Below are 26627 nucleotides of genomic sequence, written 5' to 3' on the forward strand. Positions count from 1 at the left end.
CTCTAGGAATATTGTCGCCAAATTCCGGAGCTCCCAGATCAAGGAGAAAATATTGCCAGCAGCCAGAAAGAAACAATTTGAGCATTGTGGAAACACAATCATAATAATCCAAGATCTAGCAGCTTCTACATTAAGAGATCGAAGTGCTTGGAATACAATATTCCAGAGATCAGTGGAGCTAGGATTAAAACCAAGAATCACCTACCCAGCAAAACTGAGTATCATGCTCTAAGGCAAAATATGGATTTTCAATAAAATAGAGGACTTTTAACCTTTCTCAGTGAAAAGACCAGAGCTGAATAGAAAATTTGACTTTCGAACACAAGAATCAAGAGATGCATGAAAAGGTAATCAAGAAAAAGAACAAGAAAAAGAAATCGCAAGGGACTTACTAAAGTTGAACTGTTTTGTTTACATTCCTACATGGAAAGATGATGTGTATGATTCATGAGACCTCAGTATTAGGGCAGCTGAAGGGAATATGCATATAGATAGATAGATAGATAGATAGATAGATAGATAGATAGATAGATATGTGTATGTATATATATATATATATGTGAGTGCATGTATATATATGTATGTGTGTGTATATATATATATATATATGTATGTATATATATATATAGACAGAGGTCACAGGGTGAGTTGAATATGAAGGGATGATATCTAAAAAAAATAAAATCAAATTAAGGGATGAGAGAGGAATATATTGAGAGAGGGAGAAAGAGAGAGATAGAATGGGGTAAATTATCTCACATAAAAGTGGCAAGAAAAAGCAGTTCTGTAGGAAGGGAAAAGGAGGCAGGTGAGGGGGAATGAGTGAATCTTGCTCTCCTCAGATTTGACCCAAGGAGGGACTACCATACACACTCAATTGGGTATCTTACTCCATAGGTAAGAAGGAGGAAGAAGATAAAAAAAGGGGTGATGATAGAAGGGAGGGCAGATGGGGGAGGAGGTAATCAAAAACAAACACTTTCAAAAAGGGACAGAGTCAAGGAAGAAAACTGGATAAAGGTGGATAGGTTAGGAAGGAGCAAAATATAGTTAGTCTTTCACAACATGAGTATTGTGGAAGGGTTTTACATAATGATACATATGTAGCCTATGTTGAATTGCTTGACTTCTTAGGGAGGGTGGGTGGGAAGGGAAGAGGGGAGAGAATTTGGAATTCAAAATTTTAAAAACTGATGTTCAAAAACAAAAAAAAAAAAGTTTTTGAATGCAACTAGAAAATAAGATACACAGGCAATGGGGCATAGACATTTATCTTGCCCTACAAGAAAGGAAGGGAAAAGGGGATGGGAGGGGAGTGGGGTGACAGAAGGATAGGCTGACTGGGGAATGGGGCAACCAGAATATATGCCATCTTGGAGTGGGTGGGAGGGTAGAAATGGGGAGAAAATTTGTAATTCAAACTCTTGTGAAAATCAATGTTGAAAACTAAATATATTAAATAAATAAAATAAAAAAATAACTAACACACTTGAAACATAAATATTCATACATAATTAAAGTGAGAGGCTAAAGCAGAATCTATTGTGCTTCAACTAAACCCAAAAAAAGCAGAGGTAGCACTCTTGATTTCAGATAAAGCTAGAGTAAATACAGATGTGATTAAGAAGAGAGAGAAGCAGGAAAATTACTTTATGCTTAAAGGCACATAGCACCACAGGAAGAGGCCTACTCACTGAATGGTCATTACCTCACTCAAAATGTGAACCTGAAAAGTCTTTAGCCTAAAAGGGCCAGGGCTTCCCATTGCATCCTGGATCATCTCCAGTCATCCTGACAAATATCAGGCCACTGGACCCAGATGGCTCTGGAGGAGAAAGTGAGGCTGGTGACTCTGCACAGCCCTCCCTCACTCAAATCAAAGTCAACTGTAAGTCATGTCGTCATTTACCTGATGTCATGGTTTTCTACGAAAACGAAGAACAAACACACAACATAGCACCATAGATATCGATACTTAATATGTATGCACAAAATAGCATGGTATCTAATTAATTAAAGGAAAAGCTAATGGAATTGGAGGGAGAAATAGTAAAACTATAATCGGGGTGGAGATGGTCCACCCCTTATGGATCTAGATAAAGATAAACAAGGAATAAATTAGGTATTTGAATAGAATTTTAGAAAAATTAGAGATGATAGATCTTTGGTATTAACTGAATGAGTATAATAAGGAACTTGGAGGCAGCTAGTGGCTCAGTAGGTAGAGCACTGGGTCTGGAGTCAGGAAAACCTGAGTTCAAATCTAGCCTTACACACTTCTTAGCTGTGAGATCCGGGGCAAGGCACTTAACTTCTGATTGCCTGACAAAGTGGATCCACTGGAGAACGAAATGGCAAGCCACTCCAGTATCTTTTCCAAGAAAACCCCAAAGGGGTTGGACACAACTGAAATAGCTGAACAACAATAACAATAACAATAAGGAGCTTGTGTATTTCCACACTGAATATAGCAACTTTGGAAAAATTCACCACGTATTGGGGCATAAAGACCTCACCAAAAATGTAGAAAAGGAAAAATATTAAACATATCATTTACTCATCACAATGCAATAAAAATATATTTAATAAAGTTCCCTTGAAGAAAGTTAGAGGGTGCAGCTAGCTGGTGCAGTGAGTAGAGCACTGGCCCTGGAGTCAGGAGGACCTGAGTTCAAATCCAGTCTCAGACCCTTGACACACTTACTAGCTGTGTGACCTTGGGCAAGTCACTTAACCCCAAATGCCCTGCCTTCTCCCCTCCAAAAAAATTAAGAAAAAAAAAGGTTGGGATTAGGATGCAGGGAAATACACAGTTATCTAACCTAACTAGGATTGCAAATACCACAAATTAACCTATGAAACCAAAGAGGAAAACAAAATGGATTAGAAAGGAGAGTGCAACAATATGTTCTTTACAAGAAACTACTTGAAACAAAGATTCACACAGAATAAAAATAAGTAAATTCAAATTAAAGCAACTTGAGGTTCCACCTTACACCATCAGATTAGCAAAGTTGTCAAAATGGAAAATGACAGCTGTTGGGGGCTATTGGAAAACTAGCATATTAATATACTGCTAATGGAAACGTGAATTAGTCCAACCATTTTAGAAAGCAATTTGGAATTATGCCTCCAAAAAAAGTTGTTAAATTATGCAAACCCTTTGACCTAGCATTCAAATTCTACTGCAGAGAGTGCAACTCTGATGGGCAAGCCATGTTATTCGAATGCAAAACATATGCTTACCTAAAAGAATATTTTATGGAGAACTCACACAAGGTTTACATGGTGATCAGAAGAAGCAATACCAGGACACTCTGAAGGTCTCTCTTAAGAACTTTGGAATTGATTTGTGACAAGAGAGACAGTAGCACAGGACCATCCACCATGGCGTGCCCATGTCAGAGAAGGTGCTATGCTCTATGAGCGAAGCAGAATTGAAGTAGCTCAAAAGAAACATGAGATACACAAATTTAGAGTATTCAACCCAAATTTTTGCATGGATTATTTGTGCTTGACCTGTGGTCGAGCATTCCAATCTCTTATTGGTCTGATCAGCCACAGTTGGACGCACTGTAACTTGACTTTCACATAGTGATGTCATCTTGGTCCTCTTCAAGAATGAAGGATAACAACCAACCACTAGTAGATCTACACCCCAAAGAAACCAAAGAAAAAGGAAAAAGAAGCATATGAACAAAAACATCTATAGCAACTCTTTGTGTGGTGGCAAAGAACTGGAAACTAAATGGGTGACCATCAATTGGGAAACAGCTGAACAAATTATCATATATAAATGTAATGGGTTACTACTGTGCCATGCAAAATGATGAAAGATAGTTTTGGGGAATCCTTGGAACACTTACATGAACTGATGCAGAATGAAGAGAGCAGAATATGGAGAAAAATTAATACATCAACAACACTGTGAAAACAAAAACCTCAAAAGCCTTATGGCCTCAGGGTACAGAATGGGACATATTTTTTTTTAGCATAGCCAATGCAGGAATTTGTTTTACTTGACTCTGAGTATTCATTAAAAGGGTTTTTCACCCCTTTTTGTTTTTGATGGGGGTGGATGGGAGAGAAAGAAAAGAGTTTTTTTGTTCATTAAAAAAAAGAAAATTAAAAAACAACATAGTTTCTGACTGGTGCTTAACTCAATATCCAAGCAAAATTGCTAGATGAATAAGCAAGGAATTCTTTATCTTCTTGCTGTGCCAGGGATATTGACTTGTGAGAAGGTAGATGTTCCTGCTGCCAGTGCTTTTCCTCCCTTGAAAGCAGGGACTGATTCATTTCTGGTTTTGTGTCCCCAACACCTGGCCCAGTGCCTGGTACATATTAAGTACCTAATAAATGTCTGTTGATTGATTTACATGTCCTGTCCCTGGAAAGACAGACACCTTCATCTGCCTCTTCCTGTGGCTGGTTTGTCACTAAGTAGAATGGATTTAAAAGAAAGGCCAGATGTAGAGACCAAACTGACCCCCTTACTTCTTCTTTCCTTCTGAATCCTTCACTTGTCCATGGCACTTCCTTCTTGACTGAAAGATTTCCTCTCTTCCGGTACTCTTTTCTTACTCCTCACTGGGCAACCAAAGCCAAGTCCCTATAAAGAAGGAGAGGGGACCAAAATATGAGCATGGTGGTACATAGGGATAGTAGGGATAGTCCTAACAACTGTTTTCTTTCATGCTGTAGCTAGAGAGTTTATTTGTAAAGCTATAAATAAGCAGGTGTTTAGGCTAACAAAAACTGGGAAAAGTTGAGTTGTTTATGATGATTAAATCCCTGAATAGTCTGAGTCAATTTTTATCAGTCTGTTTAGATAACTGGATTAAGTTCTTATCCCGTGAATTTCCACCTTCAGCACCACACCTTTCCCAGGCCTTCGGAATCTCATGGTCTTCCCTCTGAGATTGTCCTCAATTTATCTTGTGTGTATATCTTATTTGTGCATAGTTGTTTGTATGTTGTCTCACCTATTAGACTGTGAACTCTTTGAGGGCAGGGTCCTTTTTTTTTTTTGTCTTTGTTTGCATCCTCAGCATTTAGCACAGTGTCTGGCATATGCTGTTGTTATTGTTGAGTTGTTTCAGTCCTGCCTGACTCTTCATGACCCCATTTGGGATTTTGTTGGCAAAGATACTGGAGTGGTTTGCCATTTCCTTCTCCAGTTCATTTTACAGATGAGGGACTGAGGCAAACAGGGTTGAGTGACTTTCCCAGGGATACACAGCTAGTAAGAGTCTGAGACATACCCTAAACACTTGAGCCTAAAAAAATCAGTGGAAAAAAAAGATAGACATTCGATAAAAGAAAGACATTTAAAATATTCCTGAGGAGGGGAAAAAGATGTGAACAGATTATTTGACCTGCCAACAGTCCAAACAATAGTCTGAATCAGGTCTTCCTAACTCCAGACCTGGTGCTCTATCCAGTGTGCCACCTAGCTGCCCCACAGAGGCATACATGTTGTTAATTTTGCAACCCAGAGTTTACAGATGAGGAAACTGAGGCAAGCAGTGACTTTCCCAGGGTCACACAGCTAGTAAGTATCTGAGGTCTGATTTGAATTTAGGTCTTCCTGACTATAGGTCCAGTGCTTTATGCGCTGTACCACCTAGCTGCCCAAGCTGGCGTATAGTAAGCGCTTAATAAATACTGACTTGGCTTGACTATGCAACTCTAGAGGCATTCATTCTTCTCTAAAGTTATGGAGAAAAAGAGGATGATATATTTAAGGAGCAGATCTAACTTCCCTTGGGTTTGCAGTCATTGTAAAGTAATTGGGTTTGTGTACTTAAAAAACCAACAGCACCCTATTTCAACAAGGGGGAAGGTTTTTTTTTTTAAATCTGGGTCAAATCTTCTTTTCCCAATTTTAATATGATGTTTATTTTGTATTGTTTTTGATGTTCTCTTTGAAGTCTAAATTCCTCCTTTGGCAAATTGTCATTTCTTTGACTTCTCATTTCTACCCACATCCCCTCGCCTGGCATTTTCCATGGTCCTTCAGTTTGTGGGGCTGCTATATTCATTTCTCTTCTAAAAGGGACACTGGTTGATGCTTATACATTTATATAGCATAATATAAGAGGTTTTGCACGTGGGTAGTGAGTTTGATTTTAACTACAGATTCAAAAGCAGAAAAGGTAGAGAGTAGATTGGAAAATATTAAAGAATACAAGTGTGGAACACCATGCCAGGGAAAGCTACCAAATGGACAAGGCTGTAATAAACAGCTCTTTAAACAAGTCAGATCAAGTCATCAAACATCTACTAAGCATTTACTCCGTGTAAGGCACAATGTTAGGTTGCTGGGGCTATACAGACAAAAATGAAACATCCCTAGCTTTCAAGGAGCTCACAATCATTGATGGGAGGAAGTTAGCCAAAGTATAGGAGACTAAAAAGTCTCAGAATCATAGTATCGGGAGGGAACGATAATCTTCTGCAACTTACACAGTATATTTTAGTGGAAAGAATAACAGATTTTGAATCAGAAATTTGGATTCGATTCCTGATTTCTTCCACTTTCAAACAGTGTGACTTTGGGCAAGTCACTTATATTCTCTGAGCCTCAGATGCAAAATGTGAGATTGGACTAGGTGACCTTGAATATCCCTTGGATCTCAAAATCTATGATCCTATACCTGAACACAAATCCCACTTCTAGCCACCCAGCCTCTGCTTAAAGAGTGTGGGAAACCTACCAGTTTCCAACATAGCCCATTCCACTTCAGGATGGTTAATTATTAGTAAGACTTTCTTCATCTTGAATCATATTTACAAATATAGACAGTTCTGGCTTGATGTAAATGGACTGCTCTGTAGGCATCTATGTAAAGAGATTTTTATGTAATATGAATTTGCTCATGACATGGGAAAGGGAAGGAGGGAGGGAGACAGGAAGGGGGCCACATGCCACGGAAGAGGAGGCCAAAATACCATTCAAGGATTTGTAGGGGTCAGAAGGGGAGAATGGTAGGGGGGAGAGTGGGGCAAAGGTCTTTTCTATCAGTGCCAAAGGTCTCAAGCCAAGTCTCCAATCTGGTGGCTATCAAGGTCTCTTCACTCATCCACTCTTCTGTTCTACTTTAATTTGGAGGGTTTTTTTTATGGGGGATGAGATTTAGGGTTTTGTTTTTGTTTTGTTTTGGTAGGAGGGACAAGAGTGGAGACAGAGGGTACAGTACTGTGTTGTAAAGTTAGCATAGGTTTTTGGGGGGAATGAAAATTTCTTTCAGAATTCTTTACAGAAAATCAAATTTGTGTAATGCAAATTTACATAAAATGAGAACTACTTATATATTTTTTCACCATCCTCTTCTATGCTCACCTTCATATTAAAATCATTAGGTACTAAGGTTAGGTAGTCCTCAATTGACATTTAATGAGCATCGTAGTATGGTTCCAGCCTACTTTCAAATCTTATTTCATATCACTCCCCTTCACACCTAAAATATTTTAGCTAAACTGGTTTACTTTCTGATACTCAAATTTGACAATCGACCTCCTGTATTTGTGCCTTTGCACACACTATCTGGCATATCTGGCTTGAGCTCACTCCTCTTCTCGTCTCCTGGAATCCTCAGCTTCTTTCAGGACTCAGTTCATGTGCCCCCCACCCCCACCCATGGGAAGCCTTTATTCCTCTAGCTGTCAGTGCTCCTTCTCAACTTACCTTTCATTTATTTATATGTAAACATGTTTTATCCCTTAAGTGGAATGTGAGTTCCTTGAGAGAAGATCTGTTCATTTTTTTCTTTGTACTCCCAGCACCCAGCACATAGTGGACATTTAATCAATTAATGAACCAATGGTTGATTAATAAATACTTGTTGAATTAAAAATGGAATTGAATATTGACTTCCTTTGAAGGATTTTTGTTAATTTCTTCATCTAACTTCTGTACTCCTTCATCATTGCAATAGAAGTTGGCATGTATGAAGTTAGGTCTACATGTTGGTCTTTCTGTTTAAATTATTTTTCTTTTTGTTCTTGACTTCAAAACAAAACTCTCACATCCTAAAACATGGATCTGATTAAGCCATTCCTCTCAGGAAGTTTTACTGTCTCATTGTCTCCTCCAGGATAAAATACAAAGTTCTCAATCTATCATTTAAAGACCTTCAATGTGTGGCTTCAACCTTTCTTTCTGGAATTGTATGTAACTTCTTCTCACATAGCCTAGGTTCTAAGAAACTGCCCTAGTATGTAACATTCTATTTCTCACCTCCAGGCCTTCGTATGGCTTGTCCCCCTCCAATATCCCCTCCAAGAATCTTTTGATTTCCTCACATCTGCCTCTTACAACACCCCCCTCCATTTATACTATGCGTTTCCTAATCTCCCTAATTGATAGAGCTCACTCCCTCCTCAGATTATTTTGTACTTACTTCTCTGTATATGTAGTGCATTCCTTAGGGACCATATGAGGCAGCTGAGCCCCAGCATCCCATTAAATTATAGTGTTTAGGACTAGAATAGTCCTTAGAGATTATCTAGTCCAACTGCATTCTAAGGAAACCCTAAAAGGTTCTGCATTTAGAACTCTGTAGCCCAAACCTTGAAGATCAAGTCACAGTCACATAGCTTCTAAGTGACTGAACTACATTCAAATTTAAATTCTCTGACTTCATATCCCCCATTCATTCCTCTATAGCACATTTCCCTCCTAGGACTTTAAATCAGGGATTCTTAATCTGGAAGGAGTCCATGGATAACTTTCAAAGGGTCTGAGTACTTGGATGGAAAAAAAATCACATCTTAATTTTTACTAATTGAAATTTAAAATTTCTTTCAATTATTTAAAAACATCATTCAGAGAAAGGCCTCATAGACTTCATCAGACTTCCAGAATCCATGACACAAAAAAAGGTTAAGAACTCCTGATACATAAACACACACAATCTATATATAAGCACGTACACATACATACATACATACATACATACATACATACATACACTATCATTCTACAGTGCTCTCTAGGGTGGCACTACCATTTTTTTGTAGCCATACCACACTATTTACCCATATTGAATTTGTGGTGAAATAAAGCTCCCAAAGCTTTTTCATTTGAACTGCCATTAAATCTGTTCTCTCACATCCTGTACTTATGCAGGATTTTTTTTTAACCAAACTAGAGATTTTTCCACCACAAAAGTCTTACTTCAGTTGTATGCTGACCTTGAATTCTCAAAAGCTGTAGCGGGAAAGCTTAAATTCTGGCAGGTTTTATGATGTTAGAAAGGGTTTGATTACAGACTGGTGACGGACTATGGCCTATTGTACAAGAGTTAAGTACAGAGAGGTTACCCACAAGAAGTTGGCCACTGGAGAATTTCTTTGCCTGCTTCCATAGTGAAAGTAACAGAATGGTGGAAAGGGGTTGCATGATTCACTCAGTGTTAAGATTATTTAGAAATATTCATTTAATTTTTGGTACTGTTAGTGCTATGTTATGTTACCCATCAAAAAGTTGATACACTGAGGGGCAGCTAGGTGGTGCAGTGGATAGAGCACTGCTCCTTGGGTCAGGAAGACTGGAGTCCAAATTTGCCTTCAGACACTAGTTGTGAGACCCTTGGTAAGTCACTTTACCCTGATTGCCTCAAAAAATCCAAATAACCAAACAAAAAGTTGATACACAGAGTTCAAATTCCAGCTCTACCACATGGTACCTGTTGATCACCTTGCTATGTCTCCATTTCCTCATCTATAAAACAGCAACATTAGACACAATCATCTGTAAGGTCTCTTCTGACTCTAAATCTGTCTCAGTTTATTGAGGAACTGAAGCACTTCCATGTTGATTTTTGTTTTTCTAAAAATGAAAACAGAAGATAAAGAAAGAACATCTAGATGGAAGAATGCTTTATAGGTTTGCCTCAGAGGAATGGGTGAAAGAATTGGCACCCCAATTTGTCAGTGCTTCACATGGCTTCACATTTAGGCCAGCTTTAGTAATGACTCATTTTATTCCTGACTCATCTTCCCATACCATTCACCCTACTCTCTCATCCTCCCACTTTCCAGTTCTGGAACTATAATTAAATCAAAACTAGAATTACTACCAGAAAAGTTGTGTCAATCTAGTCCCCTACATTCACCATTCCAATAATTCAAGCCAAAATAACCCTACCTGGTCACCATTCTTTATGTGTTGTTTCTCCCATTAGAATATCAGTCAGTCATTATCATTACTAATTGGTAAACATTTGTTAAGCATCCACTATGTGCCAGGCATTGTGCCAAGTGCTGAGGATACAAAGAAAAGCAAATGAGAGTCCCTACCCTTGAGGAGTTTGAGGAGAGGGAGAGAGTTTCTTAAGGAATATGTACAAACAAGTTTTATACTGGATAAATTGGAGATAGTTGAAGATAATACTTGGAGATAACAGAAAGAAGGTGATGGAATTAAGAGGGATTGGGAACCTGTCAAAAAATGTAGGCTCCTTCAAGGGAGAGGCTAGCCCTACCTTTTATTTACAAATAAATTTATTACATATTATAAATTACATAAATTTACCATTATCAAATTTATTTGTAAAAGTCTTATCATAATAGTACTTAATAAATGCTAAATGCTTATTTTTTTTCATTTAAATGGTGGAATTGGGTTCATCACAATCCCCAAAGTAATAAGAAAAATCATTTTAAGGAATACCTAGTGAGCTAGCCATGCAGGAGGAAGACAAACAAATAGAGAAACATGAAGGTAATTGCAGTCTTCTTTGAAAAATCTATTACAGTATTTGAAGTAGAGAAATTTTGTGAAGGATTTGGCGAGATACTCCAAAACATGTCCACATATACATAAATCCTTGGTGACTTCAATGTGAAAGTGGGAATGGAAGAACAGTGAAAATGACACATGAAAATTTGGTTCAGGATCAAGAAATTAAAGAGACCGAAGATCTGCAGAAGGCATGTTCCTGTACAACACAAATATAGTCTTCAGAAAAAGTCGAATAGTGCTGTAGTGGTGATCTTCAAACATTAAAAAGAGAACTTGCTTATATTTCAATAGACAAGGAATAATAGAGAAGTCACTTCAGAATTGGTTCTCCATGTTCAGTTGGATCAACTAATTGGTGAAAAGGTCAAGGCAAACATTAAATTAGAAGAAAGAAAAAAAGATTAGAAGATAAGAATGAGACTATAACAATAAAAATAAACAAAAGGCATCCTACCAAATGCCTTTCACAAGACAAGTATAATACCAATGTCCATTTTAGGAAGAGATAAAGTAAAGTGTAGGTCTAATGAATGCCAAACCAAAAATATTAAACAAAATATTAGCAAAAAGGCTATATTTAACATATTTAAAAGAGAATGCATTATGACCAAGTTAAATTTTCACCAAGAATTCAAGGTTAGTTCTGCATGAGAAAAACCATAAACATAATAGATCATACTAATAATAAAATGAAAATATGATTGTACCAATAGATTGAGAAAAGGCTTTTCACAAAATATAACATTTATTTATCTTAAAAAATATATAAGAAAACATAGAAATAATGAACCTAAAATGATAAGCAGTATTACCCAAAATCAAGAGTTTGAATTAGCTATAACGGAGAAACACTAGAGCCCCCTTCCAATATAAGCAGGGATAAAGCAAAGATGTCCATTGTTACTATTATTATTTTATATAGTTCTAAAAATTCTAGCTACTAGGCTAATACAAATTAAGGGAATTGAGTGAATAAGCATAGGCCAAGAAGAAACAAAATTATTGTTATTTGCCGATGATATGATAGTTTACTTAAAGAACTCTGGAGATGAAAATAAAAATTAATTGAAATATTTACCTCAACAGAATAGCAGGCTATAAATAAGCCCACAAAATGGCATCAGCCTTTCTGTATATTTTCTTTCTATATATTATCTTGGTTTTACTGAGTCATCTCACTCCCAGGGAGGGAACTCCTTCACTCTGTATTGTCTTGTATCTATGTTCTTTGTATAATTTCTCTGATTTCTGTTTTGCTCTGATTTGGATAAATTAGTTTCTTTTCTATTTGCTACATGTGTTCATTCTGGGACTGGCATTAGGTGAGAAAAGAAGTCAAGGCTTGGATATAGAGCTTGGGGTTCCGCTACTGTGCAAAAATGATAAAGTTATCAGAATTTAGTTGGAACCAGATCATATGCCCTAGATGATCAGAATGGAAAAGAGTGGGTGTTTATATATATATATATACCCCCCACACACATATCTATCTACATGTGTATGTGCGTATATATGTATGTGTGTATGTATGTATATATGTGTACATGTATGTATATATGCATACACACATACATAAACACACATATACACACGTGTATATGTACATGTACAAAAATATACATATACATATAGCAGTACCCCATCTCTTTGAGGAAAGCAGAGTAGCCTTTGGCCCCAACTTCCTGAATGAACAGTCTCTGTTGGAGAAGGGTCAGGGAAGAAGAGTCTAGAGATGTCTGTTCTGCCTCCCTTTGAGCCACACACAAAGACAGCTCTCTTCCTTACTTCCTTACAAATAAAAATTCCCTAAATTAATTTGCAGATTTAGTGCCTTAAACTACCAAGCAGTTATTTATAAGACTAGAAAAAATAACAAAATTCATATATAGAAATAAAAATGTTCAAGAATATCAAGAGAAATAATGAAAAAGTAGGAATAAATAGAACCTAATAGCATGAGATCTCACATTATCCTATAATGCAGAAATCATTAAAACTATCTGGTACCAGTTTAAAAATTAGAAAAGTTGATCAACTGAGCAATTAAGTGAAGATCTAGAAGCAACCAAACATTGCAGCATAATGTCAGCTAACACAAGGATACTAGCTATTAGGATGAGTACTTCTTCAACAAAAACTGCTGGGAAAACTGGAAAGTAGACTGTCAGAAATCAGATACAGGCCAACATATCATACAGATAGCACAGTAACCTTGAATCTAGTCATTCATCATAACTTCACTTTTATAAAGTGTCATTTAGGAATGAATACATGACTTAAATAGAAAAGGTCATATCATAAACAGTTTAGAAGTGAATGGAAGGGGGTGCCTTTCACAACTATGGCTAGGGGGAGAATTCTTAACCAAATAAGACAGAAGTAGTCACTAAAAAAATGGAGAGTTTCAGTTACAAAAAAAAAAAATGAAAACCAAAAAAGCTTTGCTGGCAGCAAAGTTAATTTAGTTAGAATAAGAAAAAAGACTGTTAACTGGGAAAAATCTTTGCAGCACATTTCTCTGATAAAAGGCTGACAGTCAAAATATGCAGGAAATTGAAACAAATATATAAGAGAAAGAGAAATTACCTTATAGATAAGTTGTCAAAGAATATGAACATCTAATTTTCAAATGAATAAACGCAAGCTATCACCAATCATGTTTATGCTGGTCCCACTATTTGTATCTCTTGCTTTACCCATGAAGTTTTAAATTCCATGTGTACAGAACCTGCTCATAAATACAAGAATCCCAAGCACCAAGTACATTGTCATGCTTCCTATAGTTCCCTGATTAGTGTTTGATTAACTTATTATCTCAGATATTACACTTGAGACTCTGGAGAAATTAAAAACACCATCCGGTTGAAGAATGGAAGTGAAAATAAGTATACTAACTCCTATTATAGGGCAAAAATATGGTTTTTATTTATTTTTCTACATTTTTTATCATTTATCTTTTGATGTGTGTGGAAGTTTTGGGTGAATTTTTTTGTGTGGGAGGTATTTTAAGTCATTTTTCATTTGAGAGAATATTCTCTGCCTTAATCAGATGCCTTTAGAATACTGACCATTGACTGAACTTGTCTGTGGGAAACAATTTGGTTGTTGTTAATATTCTTAAGATTAGCCATGAACTAACTAAAATAAAGGACTCTTTATTACTTTAAATACTGATTCATATTATTTAATTTTCAGGGTGCTCATTGGTTCTCCACTGGTTGGCCAACCCAAGAACAGAACTGGTGATGTTTATAAGTGTCCAGTAGGGCGAGGAGAGTCATCACCGTGCATAAAATTGGATCTCCCAGGTAAGGTAAAAGAGAGAATTCTATTCCTACAATACATTCAGGGCACTCAGAAAATGAATCTGTAACAGTAATATAGACAGTAATTTTTAGGTCTGAAGGGATCAAATTCTGAGAGTGGAAGGACATTTTTAAGTCCTGGATCCCCACTTTGTTGCTCTCACATAGGTATTTGTACTGCAGAATTTAAACAACTCAGAACTACCTGGGATTTTTAATACAATGTACTAGTAGTGTAGGGACAGCTTTAACTTCCTCCTTCATCCAGTAGTTCTTGGAATTTCACAGGAGTAGCATGAAATAGCCTCCGCAGACCAGTTCCTATTCTCCCACTCAAAGCAACAAAAAGAAGGGGACCAGTTCAACAAATGATCTACCCACAGTTTGAATTTTTTTCATAATTTATATTAAATTAACAAACATTGACAAAAACACATACGTACATACGTGTGTATATATATGTACACACACACACACACACATTACACTTCCAGGATCAAATATGCATTCTTGTTTGTCATTCAAAGCCCTTCATAACCTCCTCCAACCCTACCTTTCTAGTCTTCTTACGCCTTACTTCTCCTTCCCCCTACCCACCTATGTATTCTATAATCAGATGACACCGGCCTCCTTTCTATTCCTTGAACAAGACGCTCCATCTCCAGACTCTGGGCATTTTCACTGTCTGTCCTCCATGCTTGCAATGCTTTCTGCCCTCACCTCTACCTTCTAGCTTCCCTGGCTTCCTTCAAGTCCCAGCTAAAATCCTACTTTCTGAAGCAACGTCCATTCAGTGATTAAGACTAGTGACAACAACAACAACAACAAAATCCTACCTTCTACTAGAAGCTTTTCCTGATCCCCCTTACTACAAGTCTGGGGATTATCTCTATATTATCCTGAATTTATCTTATGTGTGCATAGTTGTTTCCCTGTTGTCTCCTCTTTTAGACTGTGAACTCCTTAAGAGTAGGGACTGGCTTTTTGCCTTTTTTTACATCATCGGCACTTAGCACAGTGCCTGGCACATAGTAGGTGCTTAACAAATACTCATTAACTCACACACACACACACACACACATACACACATCCATCCATCTATATGTATATACATTGACATGTACATATGTGTGTGTATATATTATATATATGCATCTTTGTATCTCTTAGAAATTTCAAGAAGTATCATATGTACTAAAAATAAGAGTATATTATATATACGCATCTTTGTATCTTATAAATTTCAAGCAGTATCATAACATGTACTAAAAATAAGAGTAAGGTTCACTGACAGCTACTAAAAAGAGATGCACTAAATACAATGAAATAGAATCCTTTGGTTCACTGAGGTTTGAAGAAGTCTCCAAATAGAATTTCCTCTGAAACCCTAGGGGGATGGAACATCGAATTGGAATTATTCAGTGATGCAACAAGCACAATGAAAAATGCTACTTTTCCCCAGTAGTGGGAAGGGCCAAGAGTAACTGTCTCCAGTGTGACATGGTCCTATGGGATCTTGTCTGACCCTGAGTCATCCCCAAGCCAAAGGGTCTCTGGGAGTTCAGGGCCATTCCAGGACTAATTGAAGGCCAAAACAGACCAGTTGTTTAGGGGGAAACCTAACCCCTTGGATTAGGAAAGCATCTAGGTTTCCTAGGTTAAGAAACAAACTATCCAGGAATCCAAACTCCTTGTTGGGATGTCAGACCACTGAAAGAATGTCAGGCTGACAGCTGGCAACAGCGATGCCCCATCTCCCCTTGTGAGAGGTACAGATTAACTGGGCAGCAGCAGCATCTGCTTCCAAATCCTGCTCACCCAAGTGTCACCATGATGGGAATTGGTATAATTCATGCCCAGAGAAAGATTTGTCTCTGCTCTGATGGCAGTTAGTCCAGTCCTAAGTGGTCTGATGTTCTGGAATCAGCTTGAGACCAAAACACTTATATCAAATATGTCCTAATCACTACACTTCTTTCACTAAAATTTCATGCCTACTGCTCTAATCCTGTGCCACATTTTTCTTAGTAAGCCCAACTATATTCATCAGGATATTGACATAGAGATAAAGAACTTGCATTTGAGTTTCCCATTCCGGTTTCCCACCCAATTTTAGCACATATCTTGTTAGAAATTTTTGACACATTCCTGACCATGTTGTGAAGCATACAAAGCTACTTTATATATACATAAAAATTTCATATGAAGCCGAATATTTTATCTGTTTCTATTAGCAAAACTGTGTGAGAGGCAGCAGTTCCACACTCTCACTGCCTTGCTATTTCTGCACTTTTTTTCAGTTCAGTAAAACTATTTGAGACAGTGACCCGGACAAAGATTCTGGGACCTAAGCCAGTTTTTCAACTTTAACTGCTTCATTTTATTCCTAATAGTAATTTGAAGAACACTTGGTTGCGCCCCGCCCCCCGCCTCCCACCCCCCGCTGCAGTACAAGGACTAGAATATTTCAAACTTATAGACACTGCATTCTGTTTCTACCAATTTACATTTTTCTTCTATTTTTAGTTTACACATCAATTCCCAATGTCACGGAAGTAAAGGAGAACATGACGTTTGGATCCACTTTAGTCACTAACCCAAAAGGCGGGTTTCTGGTAAGAAAGGAAAGAGCAATATTTTTAATGACCCTAGGAAAGTGATCATTGTAAATCTTCAAGGTTTTTAATTCTTTCTTTCTTTTCAAGGCTTGTGGGCCTTTGTATGCTTACAGATGTGGACACTCACATTATACAACTGGCATCTGTTCGGATGTTGATTCCAAATTTCAGGTTGTGAACTCCATTGCACCATCTGTTCAAGGTATGCGTACCCTTGGAATATTTTGGTGTGTTTGAAAAGTAGGCAGCAATGAATGAGGAAATATATACACGGAGGCATGCCAAAAGCATGAAGCATTTATCTCAGCTACCAGCATTTCCAATTTAGGTCAATGTTTGCTTTGCTGGTATAAAACCAAACGTTGGTGCTATTTGGAGAATTGATCTTAGTGTAAACAATTTTTAGAAAGGCATGAAGCACCCCATTGGAAAAATGTCAAGTCACTTTTATTCCAACAACGGAAACCTCTTTAGATAAAGAAGCCATGTATTCTAAGATACAAAGTAAAAAAGAAATTTACAACTGTCCTTTAAAATACTCATTGAAGAAAAGTGAGAGCAGTTCTACAACATGAGAAGTTGAGGAGAAATGTTTCTCCTTGATGGGATATAAAAAGTAATTTTATTGGTTGCCATCAATGTCTCATAATGGTTAAGAACTGATTTTTTTAATGAGCCTTTCAGAAGGCATTTCAATTGTCTACAAAAAGAGGGTAACTGCAGAGTCCATGGTTGCCAATTTGCCTCTTTGTGTTGTAGGATGCAGTACCCAACTGGACATTGTCATCGTGCTGGATGGTTCTAACAGTATCTACCCGTGGACAAGTGTTATAGATTTTTTAAATAGTTTACTTGGGAAAATGGATATTGGTCCCAAGCAGACACAGGTAAGGGAGTTCTGCATTTTTGTTCTTGCTTTTTTGGATCAGAAAAAAAATATAGCAAACAATGGAAATGTGTTCATTAATGAAGCTAAATATCAGAAGTGAATTTATAACCCACCTCTCTGTGCTCATTCCTAGCAAAGATGACATGTCTTCCTTTTTGAAGTTTTTTAAGCAGAAAATATTGCATGGCCACCATTTAAAAAGTTGTCTTGATATCTTTTGTTTTTATATCACGTTCATTTGTGAATATATTCTTCCCCTGCTCCTCCAACCAGCCTGTTAGCAAATAATAAAAAGAAAAAGAAATAAAACAAACAGTTCAGCAAAAAAAAAAAAAAAAAAAAACTCATATCCACTGTGATTGACATCACATGCAAATCTTCACACTTTAATCTCCTACCTCTTCAAACAAGGGACAGAGGTACATTTTTCTCTCCTCTTCTCTGGGGTCAAACTTGGTCATTTTAATTATGCAGCATTCAACTTTTGTTTTGTTGTTGTTGTTTACATTTATGTTGCTGTAGACATAGTACGTATTGCTCTCTTGATACTTCAATCTACATCGGATCCTATAAGTCTTCTCTTACTTCTATGAATTCTTCATATTTACTATTTCTTGTGGCAAAGCAATGTTCCATATTATTCATTATTCAATGTTATTCCATATTATTCCATACTACAATTTACTTAGCCATTCTCCAATTAATGGGCACCTGCTTTGTTTACAATTCTTTGCTGCCACAAAAAGGACTACTATGAATATTCTGGTAGATTTAGAATTTTTCTTTCAATTGGGGTATACACATTAGGATCTCTGAGTCAAAGATTATGAACATTTTAATCAGTTGTTTGTTTGGATTTGTGGTTTTTTTTTAACATAATTCTAAAATTGTCTTTCAAATTCTTTGTACCAGTTCAAAACTCCATTGTATTTGTATATCTTTCATTTTACTGCCTTCCCCATTTACTTTTTTTTCTGTCACCATTTTTGCCAATTTGCGAGCTACCATTTTCAAGGACAGTGAGGAACATCCTTTATAAATGTGGAGGACCTATCATTTAATAGCAAGTTTAATATAAACTTGGCCATCCCTGCTCACAACAAATCTGTCTCAATGTGCTTAGAAACTGTGATATGACCTCCCCAGAGCACTATATTTACATTGTGGTTTCCGTTCTCATGTTGCATAAATGAAAGGGTAATGAAATACAGGATATTGCTGCAAAAATCTGTTTTCCCTTATTGTTTAATGATTTTTTCCCCTTCAGTAGTAAGTGCCCCAGGGTTGAGCTGCAAAAAGTCACTGTCCAGAGCATTTTTATCCCAAGAGCATCCATTTCTCAGCAGATCCCCCTGTTGGCCCCTAAAGAGAGCAAAGCCTACACATAGTCTAAATTTCTGGTAAACTTTACTTCAGACACTAGATTTATGCTTCCTTCCTTCATTTTTAATCTACTTAATTCCCAGTAGGTATCTGACATACTGGGTTTGTACACTAGATTTGACATGATCTATGGATTCAGACAATTTATATGGGAAAGACAGGACAGATGGCTAAAGTGGTAGTATCTGAAGTAAACTTACAAAATAAAGGCAATCCCTCAAGGAGAGAGAGTAATCTTATAAGTATTATCTATCCCTCAAGCTAAGACTGGTGGACTTCCCCTGTAGGAAGGGGTATTCATGGATAGAGGAGGGCTATCTTGTATGTTCTGGTGCTCCTATGAGTCCTTTCTATGTATTGCATACTTGTGGGGAAAAAAATAAAGATTATTCTATATCAGATATATTGTTAGTGTATAAGCTTGAGAATCAGTATAGTATGGTAGATAGAGAGGTAGAAGAATTGGCCTTGAAGGCAGGAAGACCTGGTTTCAGGTATGTTTCTGACTCATCTATAGACTGTATGACCTTGGGCTAGTCACTTAACCAACCACTCACTGCTTTAGGCAACTCTTTAAGATTATAAGTTGGGGAAGCAGTAGCTGATATACATTGGTGGAAAGAACTTCCTCGTTTGGGAGTTCCATAAATTGCTAAAATCACAGGCCCAGTCACTAATTCATTCAATAGCCATTCATTAGACATCTGTAAGGTGTAGGAATTGCTGTTTATGTGATTTTTTTTTTCCATGCTGTAGTTCAAGAGAAAAAAAGAATGAAAAAATCTGGTTTACTTTGTGATATCAAGAGAACCATAGAATGTTTGGGCTAGGCAGGACCTTAAAGATCACTTTATCCAACCCCTACAGATGAGAACCAAAGGGTAAGTGATTTGGGCACGTTACACTGGTAGCTAGCAGGAGCAGACCTGGGGTTAGAATTCAGTACTTCTCTGGTTAAATCCAGGACTCTTTACATTATAGTACTAAACTACCTAGAATCTAGAGAGGAAAAATAAATTTGTACTTTTCTACCAAAGCAATGATCAGAAGAAAATGTACAAATAATTGACTAATGAGCTTCATTCTACCATTCATTTTCTAGAGGTCAAAGTGCCTGCCTGAAATGCTGAGGGAAAAGTACTTTCTTTTTTCCCTTTCCACAAAATTAATCGCTTGGCTGCTGCTATTGCTTTGTTCTGGGTTCTGTCGCCAACTAAGATGCCCTTTCTACAAACTTCATTATGTAAAAAGTTCAGTGTCTGGAAAGGATGACTCAGGTTTAATGAATACCCCCTACTTCTTGTGTCAGGGATCCATGTGATCAGCCCCTTCCCCTTTGGCAGGGCCTCAGATTACCAATAAGCCTTCAGATCACTTACAAACATATGGTCTCTCCCCATTCCAATCCCTCTTCCATTCAGCCACTAACATGATATTCCAAAAGCACAGGTCTGATCATATCACACCTCTACTAAATAAACTCCAGGGCTCTCTATTGCTCCAAGGATCAAATACAAAATGCTCTGTCTGGCCTTCAAAGTCCTTCATAACCTAGCACCCTCCTACCTTTCAAGCCCTCTTACAAGTTACTCCCTACCATGTACTCCTCAGTCTGGTGACCCTAGCCTTCTGGCTGTTCCATGAACAATATACTCCATCTCTCAGCTTCTAGCATTTTCTCTGGTATCCCCCAGGCCTATAATGTTCCCCCTTCTCTGCTCTGACTACTGACTTCTCTGGTTTCCTCTAAATCCCAACCCCTCTTAATTCCAGTACCTTCCCTCTGTTAATTATCTCTTATTATCCTATTTTATCCTTGCTTTGTATACATTTATTAGCATGTTGTCTCCCCATTAGACTGTAAGCTCCTTGAGGTCAGGGACTGTTTTTTGCCTCTCTTTATCTCCCCAATGCTTAGCACAGTGCCTGCCACATAACAGGCCCTTAATAAATTTTTATTGATTGATATATGGACTACGGAACCAGGAAACCTACAAAAATAAAGTTTTGCCTCTGCCACTTGCTACTTAACTTCGGTGGGCCCCACTTTCCTCATCATGAAGGTGATGTATTAGAAGAGTCTTTGCAGCAATAGAACTATAATCCAAGAGATACGTTTGTACTTTTATTGTAAAAGGAATTCTTATGGTGATTTTCTTTGAAGAGAGGCATAATAGGATCAGAGTTTCCCCTTCTTACCCCACCTCCCTCAGCCCTTTTTCCCTGAACAGTGACAAAGCTGTACACAGGAATTGATTGGACATCAGGATATCTATCAGGATAACTTCCTGATAGCCTCTGGATATTTTGAGATGGTTTCCTAGTTACCTAAGGACAGACAAAGATCCATCCTGATGGAGTTCAGGCCCTTCAGAATTGTCTGATTTCTCAAGATTCTGCAAATTACCCTGCCTCTGCAGACTAGACAGGGCTATGTCTACCCTAGCTAAGTGCTGGAATGGCCCTATTGAATATCCTTTCTATGCTATGACTAAGTAAACCTCACTTTGTTAACTATCAGATTACCTACCAATGGGTGCCTCATTTCAGCTCAACAATGAATCTGAACTGCTAGGGACAGGCCTCATTCAAGCCTGTCTTTAACAAATGATAGATTTTCCTATCTTTCTTAATTTTTTGAAAAATTTTCATCAAGGACTGGTTTTAAAAATCCTTTCTTGATAGAAAAATGATTTGAAGAACCTGGCTCATTATTCTCTAAATCCTTACTTTTAAAAATAAATCCATGATTCCACTTTAAAAATAGGTGACATAGACAGAATAATAACAAATACTCTAATTTGTCTTCCTTCTGTGCTTCAGGAAAGAAATTCATTCATAGGAAATATGAACGTACACATACTCTAGAAAAAAAAAGGTACAAAAATGAGCATAGTTGTAAAGGGCATAGTTTTCTTTCATGTGGGCTCGCATTGCTTCTTTCCAAGAACACTGCCTGCTTGTTTGTGTTGACAACCGTTTTGATCTCAGTGGTTGCTAACAGGATTTAAGTACAGTATTTTTTAATAAAAGAGCCAAAAACTACCCACAAGTTGGCAGTCGTCTTCTGAAAAATGCTCAAAAGCAGTCTTCATCTCTTTTACATCTTTGGTGCCCAATTTATAAGAGGTTTCTAAAAACATCTGCATTTACTGGATCATGGATTTAGAGCTATGAGAAATCTTAGAGGCCATGTCACCCCCTCATATTACAGATGAGACCATAAGACCTAGAGAGATTAAGTGAGGAAGCACCCTAAGGGGACCTATGAGGTTTAAACTTCACTTACTATTAGCCTTTTCATAAAGACACGTAACTAAAATTTTCAGTTCCTGCTCATCTCATCATTAAAAATTGGAGGAGATAACATAGCTCCCCTGCATTTCAAATTATGAGGTCAGATTTCAATCAAGGGCTACCTGCCCGTTAACAAACAGAAAACTACTACTACAATCCAGTGATGTGACTTCACAGATGAGGAAGGATTTTCCTGATGATATTATTGTTTTGGCCTAAAACTCGGGGAAAATGTGTGTGTTGGGTGTCAGGGCTAACTTTGTCCTACATGGAGGAGGTAATGAGATGTCATTTGATAGCATGATATTGACAAGGATGCACATTTCTAATAGCATGAAACTCTGAGGAATAAGTGACCTCCCCTTCACCGAAGGTCTTTCAGCAGAGGCTGAGTCCATTTATTATATATGGTGTATTGAGGTTTCTTTTTCAGGTTTGGCTGGACTATGTCCACTAAGATCCCTTCCAACAACTCTGAAACTTTGTGATTTTCTTATCCTGTGAAACCCAACAAGTGAGGCACCAAGCAAAAAACTGTCATTCGGGAAACTGAGGGACAAGAAAAGAAACTTAGTCACTGAAGAAGTGGGTTATGTGAAGAAATACAATCACTGAAGAACAGGAGCAGCAGAAAGGCCAGTTGATTTGATATTAGAGGACCTGGGTCAGAATCCTACCTTTGGCATTTACTTTGTCATTTCATTCTGGATATGCAGTTAGCACCACAAACTCAATAGAACCAAAAGGAAACTTATTTAATCCCTTCAAAACCTTTTTTTATAAACGTTCTATTTCTGTTGAGGTCACTACTCTCCTTATCTTCAAAATTTGTAATCTCATTGTCTTCCTAAACTTCTCACTCACCCCACCTATCCAATCAATTGTCAAATCTTGTCATTTCTACCTGCAGATCTCTCACAAAGGTCCTTTCACATCTCCCTAATTAACTTCCTAATTAACTCACTTCATGGGAACACTACTAAACTTTTTAATTCCTTCTCAAAATTCCCCTGACTTCCCTCCCTTGCATTCTCAGCTGAGAACTTTGTATCATATTTTATCGGAAAAAATTGAGGCCATTTGCCAAGAGCTCCCTCTTCTCCCCTCTGCCTTATCTCACAGCACCCAGAAGCCTTCTGCCATTATCTCCTCCTTCACCTCTGTGTCACATGAAGAGGTGGGTCACCTCTTACCAAGGCAAACCCCTCTACACGCACAATTCATCACATTATTGTGTCTTCTGCAGCAGGTTGTCCTCTCCATCATCCCCAAGCTCTACCTTATCATCAATATCTTCTTCTCTATTGGTTACTTCTTTGCTGGCTACAAACATGTCCATATCTCCCCCATCCTCAAAAAAGCCTCACTTGATCTGTCCATGCCTACTAGCTATCATCCTATATCTCTTCTCCCTTTTGTGGCTAAACTCCTAGAGAAAGGTCTCCATAATGGATTCCTCTTCTACCTTTCCTCTTACTTTCTTTTTTAACTATACAGTTAACATTTGCTTCCTACCTCATCGTTCAACTGAAACTGCTCTCTCCAAGGTTACGAATGATTTCTTAACTGCCAGATCAAATGGTGTTTTTTCAATCATTACACTTCTTGACCTCTCTGCAGCTTTTCATGCTATCAATCACCCTCTTCTCCTTAAAATTCTCTTCTCTCCAGGTTTCCATAACTTTGTTCTATGCTTGTTCTCTTTCTTCTTGTCTGACTGCTTCTAAGTCTTCTTTGCTGGGTCATGACCAGGAAAGGTGAGTGATTCCCTAAGCTCTGTACTCCCTCTCTACTATTTCACTTGGTGATCTCATCAGGTCCCATGGTCTTGATTTTCATCTCTATGCCAATGATTCTCAGATTTGGTAAATTGGATGAGTTATTCATCTCTAACCTCTCGGCTGACCTCCAGTCTCACATCTCTAATTATCTCACATCTTAAACTCAACACATCCAAAACTGGATTCATTATCTTCCCTGCTCCAAACTTTCCTTTCTTCCAGACTTCCTTATTACTGTTGAGGGCACTACCCTCCTTCCAATCACCTAGGCTCACAATCTGGTGTTATCCTTCCATGTACAATTGGTTGCCAAATCCTGTTGATTTTACCTTCATAACCTGAGTAACATTTTTTCATATATGCCGTCTTCTATCCTATGACACTGACCCTACCCAGATAAAGACCCTCCTCACCTTACTCCTGGCCTACTGTGATAGCTGCTCGTTGGTCTCTCTGTCACAAGCCCCTTCCCATTCCAGTCTGTCCTCCACATAGCTATCAAATTAATCTTCTTAAAGCTAGATCTGACCATGTCACCCTCCCCACCCCCATTCAATAAACTCTAGTGGCTCCCTATCACCTCCAGGATCAAAAATAAATTTCTCTGACATTTTAAATCCTTTACCGACTAGTTTCTTCTTCCTTTCCAGCTTTATTACACTTTACTCCCTCCATGTACTCTGTCATTCAGAGACCCTGGCTTCCTTGCTTTCCTTGAACAAGACATTTCATCTCTAGACTTCAGGCTTTTTTTGTTGACTGTCCTCCCTACCTAGACTCCTCTCCTTTCTCACCTCTGCCTCCTGAGTTCCCTTCACTTCCCAGCTAAAATCCCACCTACTATAGAAGCTTTTTTCTAATCTCCCTTAATGTCAACGACTTCCCTCTGTTGAATATTTACATCTTATCCTGTGTCTATCTTGTTTGCACATACTTATTTTCATATTGTCTCACCTATTCGATGGAGCTCATTCACAGCAGAGATTATCTTTTGTCTTTCTTTGTATTCCCGGTGCTTATAAACACAGTAGCCAGCACAAAGTAGGTACTTAATAAATGCCTATGGACTGACTGTCCCCTTCCTTTGGTTCACACAGCTACCACCTTAGTTTGGGCCCTCATCACCCTATCCTATATTGTTATAATAGCCTCCTAATTGGTCTACTTGTCTCAGTTTTCTCCCCAATCTAATTCATCTTCCGCACAGCTGCTAAAGTGATTTTCCTAAAACATGGGCCTGGCCATATCACTTCCTACTCAGTAATCTCCAGGGACTCATCCACTACTTCTATGATCAAATATAAACTCTTCTGTTTGTTGTTTAAATCTCTTCACAGTGTGGTTTATTAGTCTTCTTGACGTTAGCCTTCACACCATCTCCCATTCCCATGTCTTTCTTTACGTTGGCTATTCCCCATTCCCAGAATGTACTTCCTCCTCACTTCTCATCTTAGCATCTCTGGCTTCTTTCATTATTCAAGTCAAGCCCCACTTTCTGCATAAGTCTTTGCTTGGTCATCCCAGCTACTATTGCCTTCTTCTTCTCTAAGGTTACCTTGTATTTGACTTATATATGTACAATATAAGGAGATAGAAAATATAAGGAGATAAAAAGGGAATGTTTCTTCCTATGGATGAAGTCAGGGTCCATTCAACCCCACTGACTCAAAAAAAGTAAAATCATATCATATGTCAGGATAGGAGAAAAGAGTTTTCAAAAATGAAAAAAAAATTGAAATAAATAATAAACTCATATATTTATATACATGTATATACATAAAGGGAATGTTTCTTCCTATGGATGAAGTCAGGGTCCATTCAACCCCACTGACTCAAAAAAAGTAAAATCATATCATATGTCAGGATAGGAGAAAAGAGTTTTCAAAAATGAAAAAAAAATTGAAATAAATAATAAACTCATATATGTATATACATGTATTTATATATAGATATATACACACACATACACACATATGTAAAAATCATGACTCTGAAGTATGTTGCTAAAAGTTTCCAGTCTTTACATAACAAAGCAATCACATCTTGAAATTCAGCTTTAACAAAGGTGTCAGAAAGACAGTACTCAATATTGTCACATTGATGAGCCATCACAAAAGGATTCATAAAATCAACAGTCTTTGTGGTTGAATAAACTATCTTTGTCACTGAAATAAAGGCAAGTTAAAGAAATAGCAATACTCAATCTTCCATACTTATCAGTTGATTGACCAATAAGTATTTATTGAATACTTATTATATTCAGAATCATACTAAACTCCAGATAAAATAGAAAGATAAAACCTACCTACCCTTTAGAAACCTATAATCTATTTAGAGAGTTAAAAGTTAGCACATATGAGGTGATAGGAGAAAAATTTTAATGAAAGCTTTGGCTACTATTTAACTAGTTTATAGAAGGAAGAGATGAATGTAAACTGGGTTTCACCTGGACCTTGAAGGATGAAGATTCTTTAAATAAATGGAGAGTGTAGTGGGAGCTAAAAGTAGAGGTTTTCAAATATAGCTGTCTTTTGTTTTCTCAACTTCAAAAAAGGTAACCTCAATGCTCTTAAACTGTCTTTGCAATAAATACAACCCTGCCTG

At 37.5% G+C, this 26627-nt stretch overlaps 1 protein-coding gene across 1 annotated transcript in view; it reads left to right on the forward strand.

Annotated features, from left to right (window-relative positions):
* The window catches only part of ITGA1 (integrin subunit alpha 1), a 199403-nt gene that overhangs the window by 75447 nt on the left and 97329 nt on the right, over window positions 1-26627 (forward strand). Inside the window, exons 3-6 of the mRNA XM_036760530.1 lie at window positions 13946-14058; window positions 16582-16670; window positions 16761-16875; window positions 17433-17560. Of these exons, the coding sequence (XP_036616425.1) occupies window positions 13946-14058; window positions 16582-16670; window positions 16761-16875; window positions 17433-17560 (445 nt within the window). The remainder of the gene's footprint in view (window positions 1-13945; window positions 14059-16581; window positions 16671-16760; window positions 16876-17432; window positions 17561-26627) is intronic.

The sequence above is a fragment of the Trichosurus vulpecula genome, chromosome 1 (genome assembly GCF_011100635.1).
Source record: "Trichosurus vulpecula isolate mTriVul1 chromosome 1, mTriVul1.pri, whole genome shotgun sequence".
Taxonomy (NCBI): Eukaryota; Metazoa; Chordata; class Mammalia; order Diprotodontia; family Phalangeridae; genus Trichosurus; species Trichosurus vulpecula.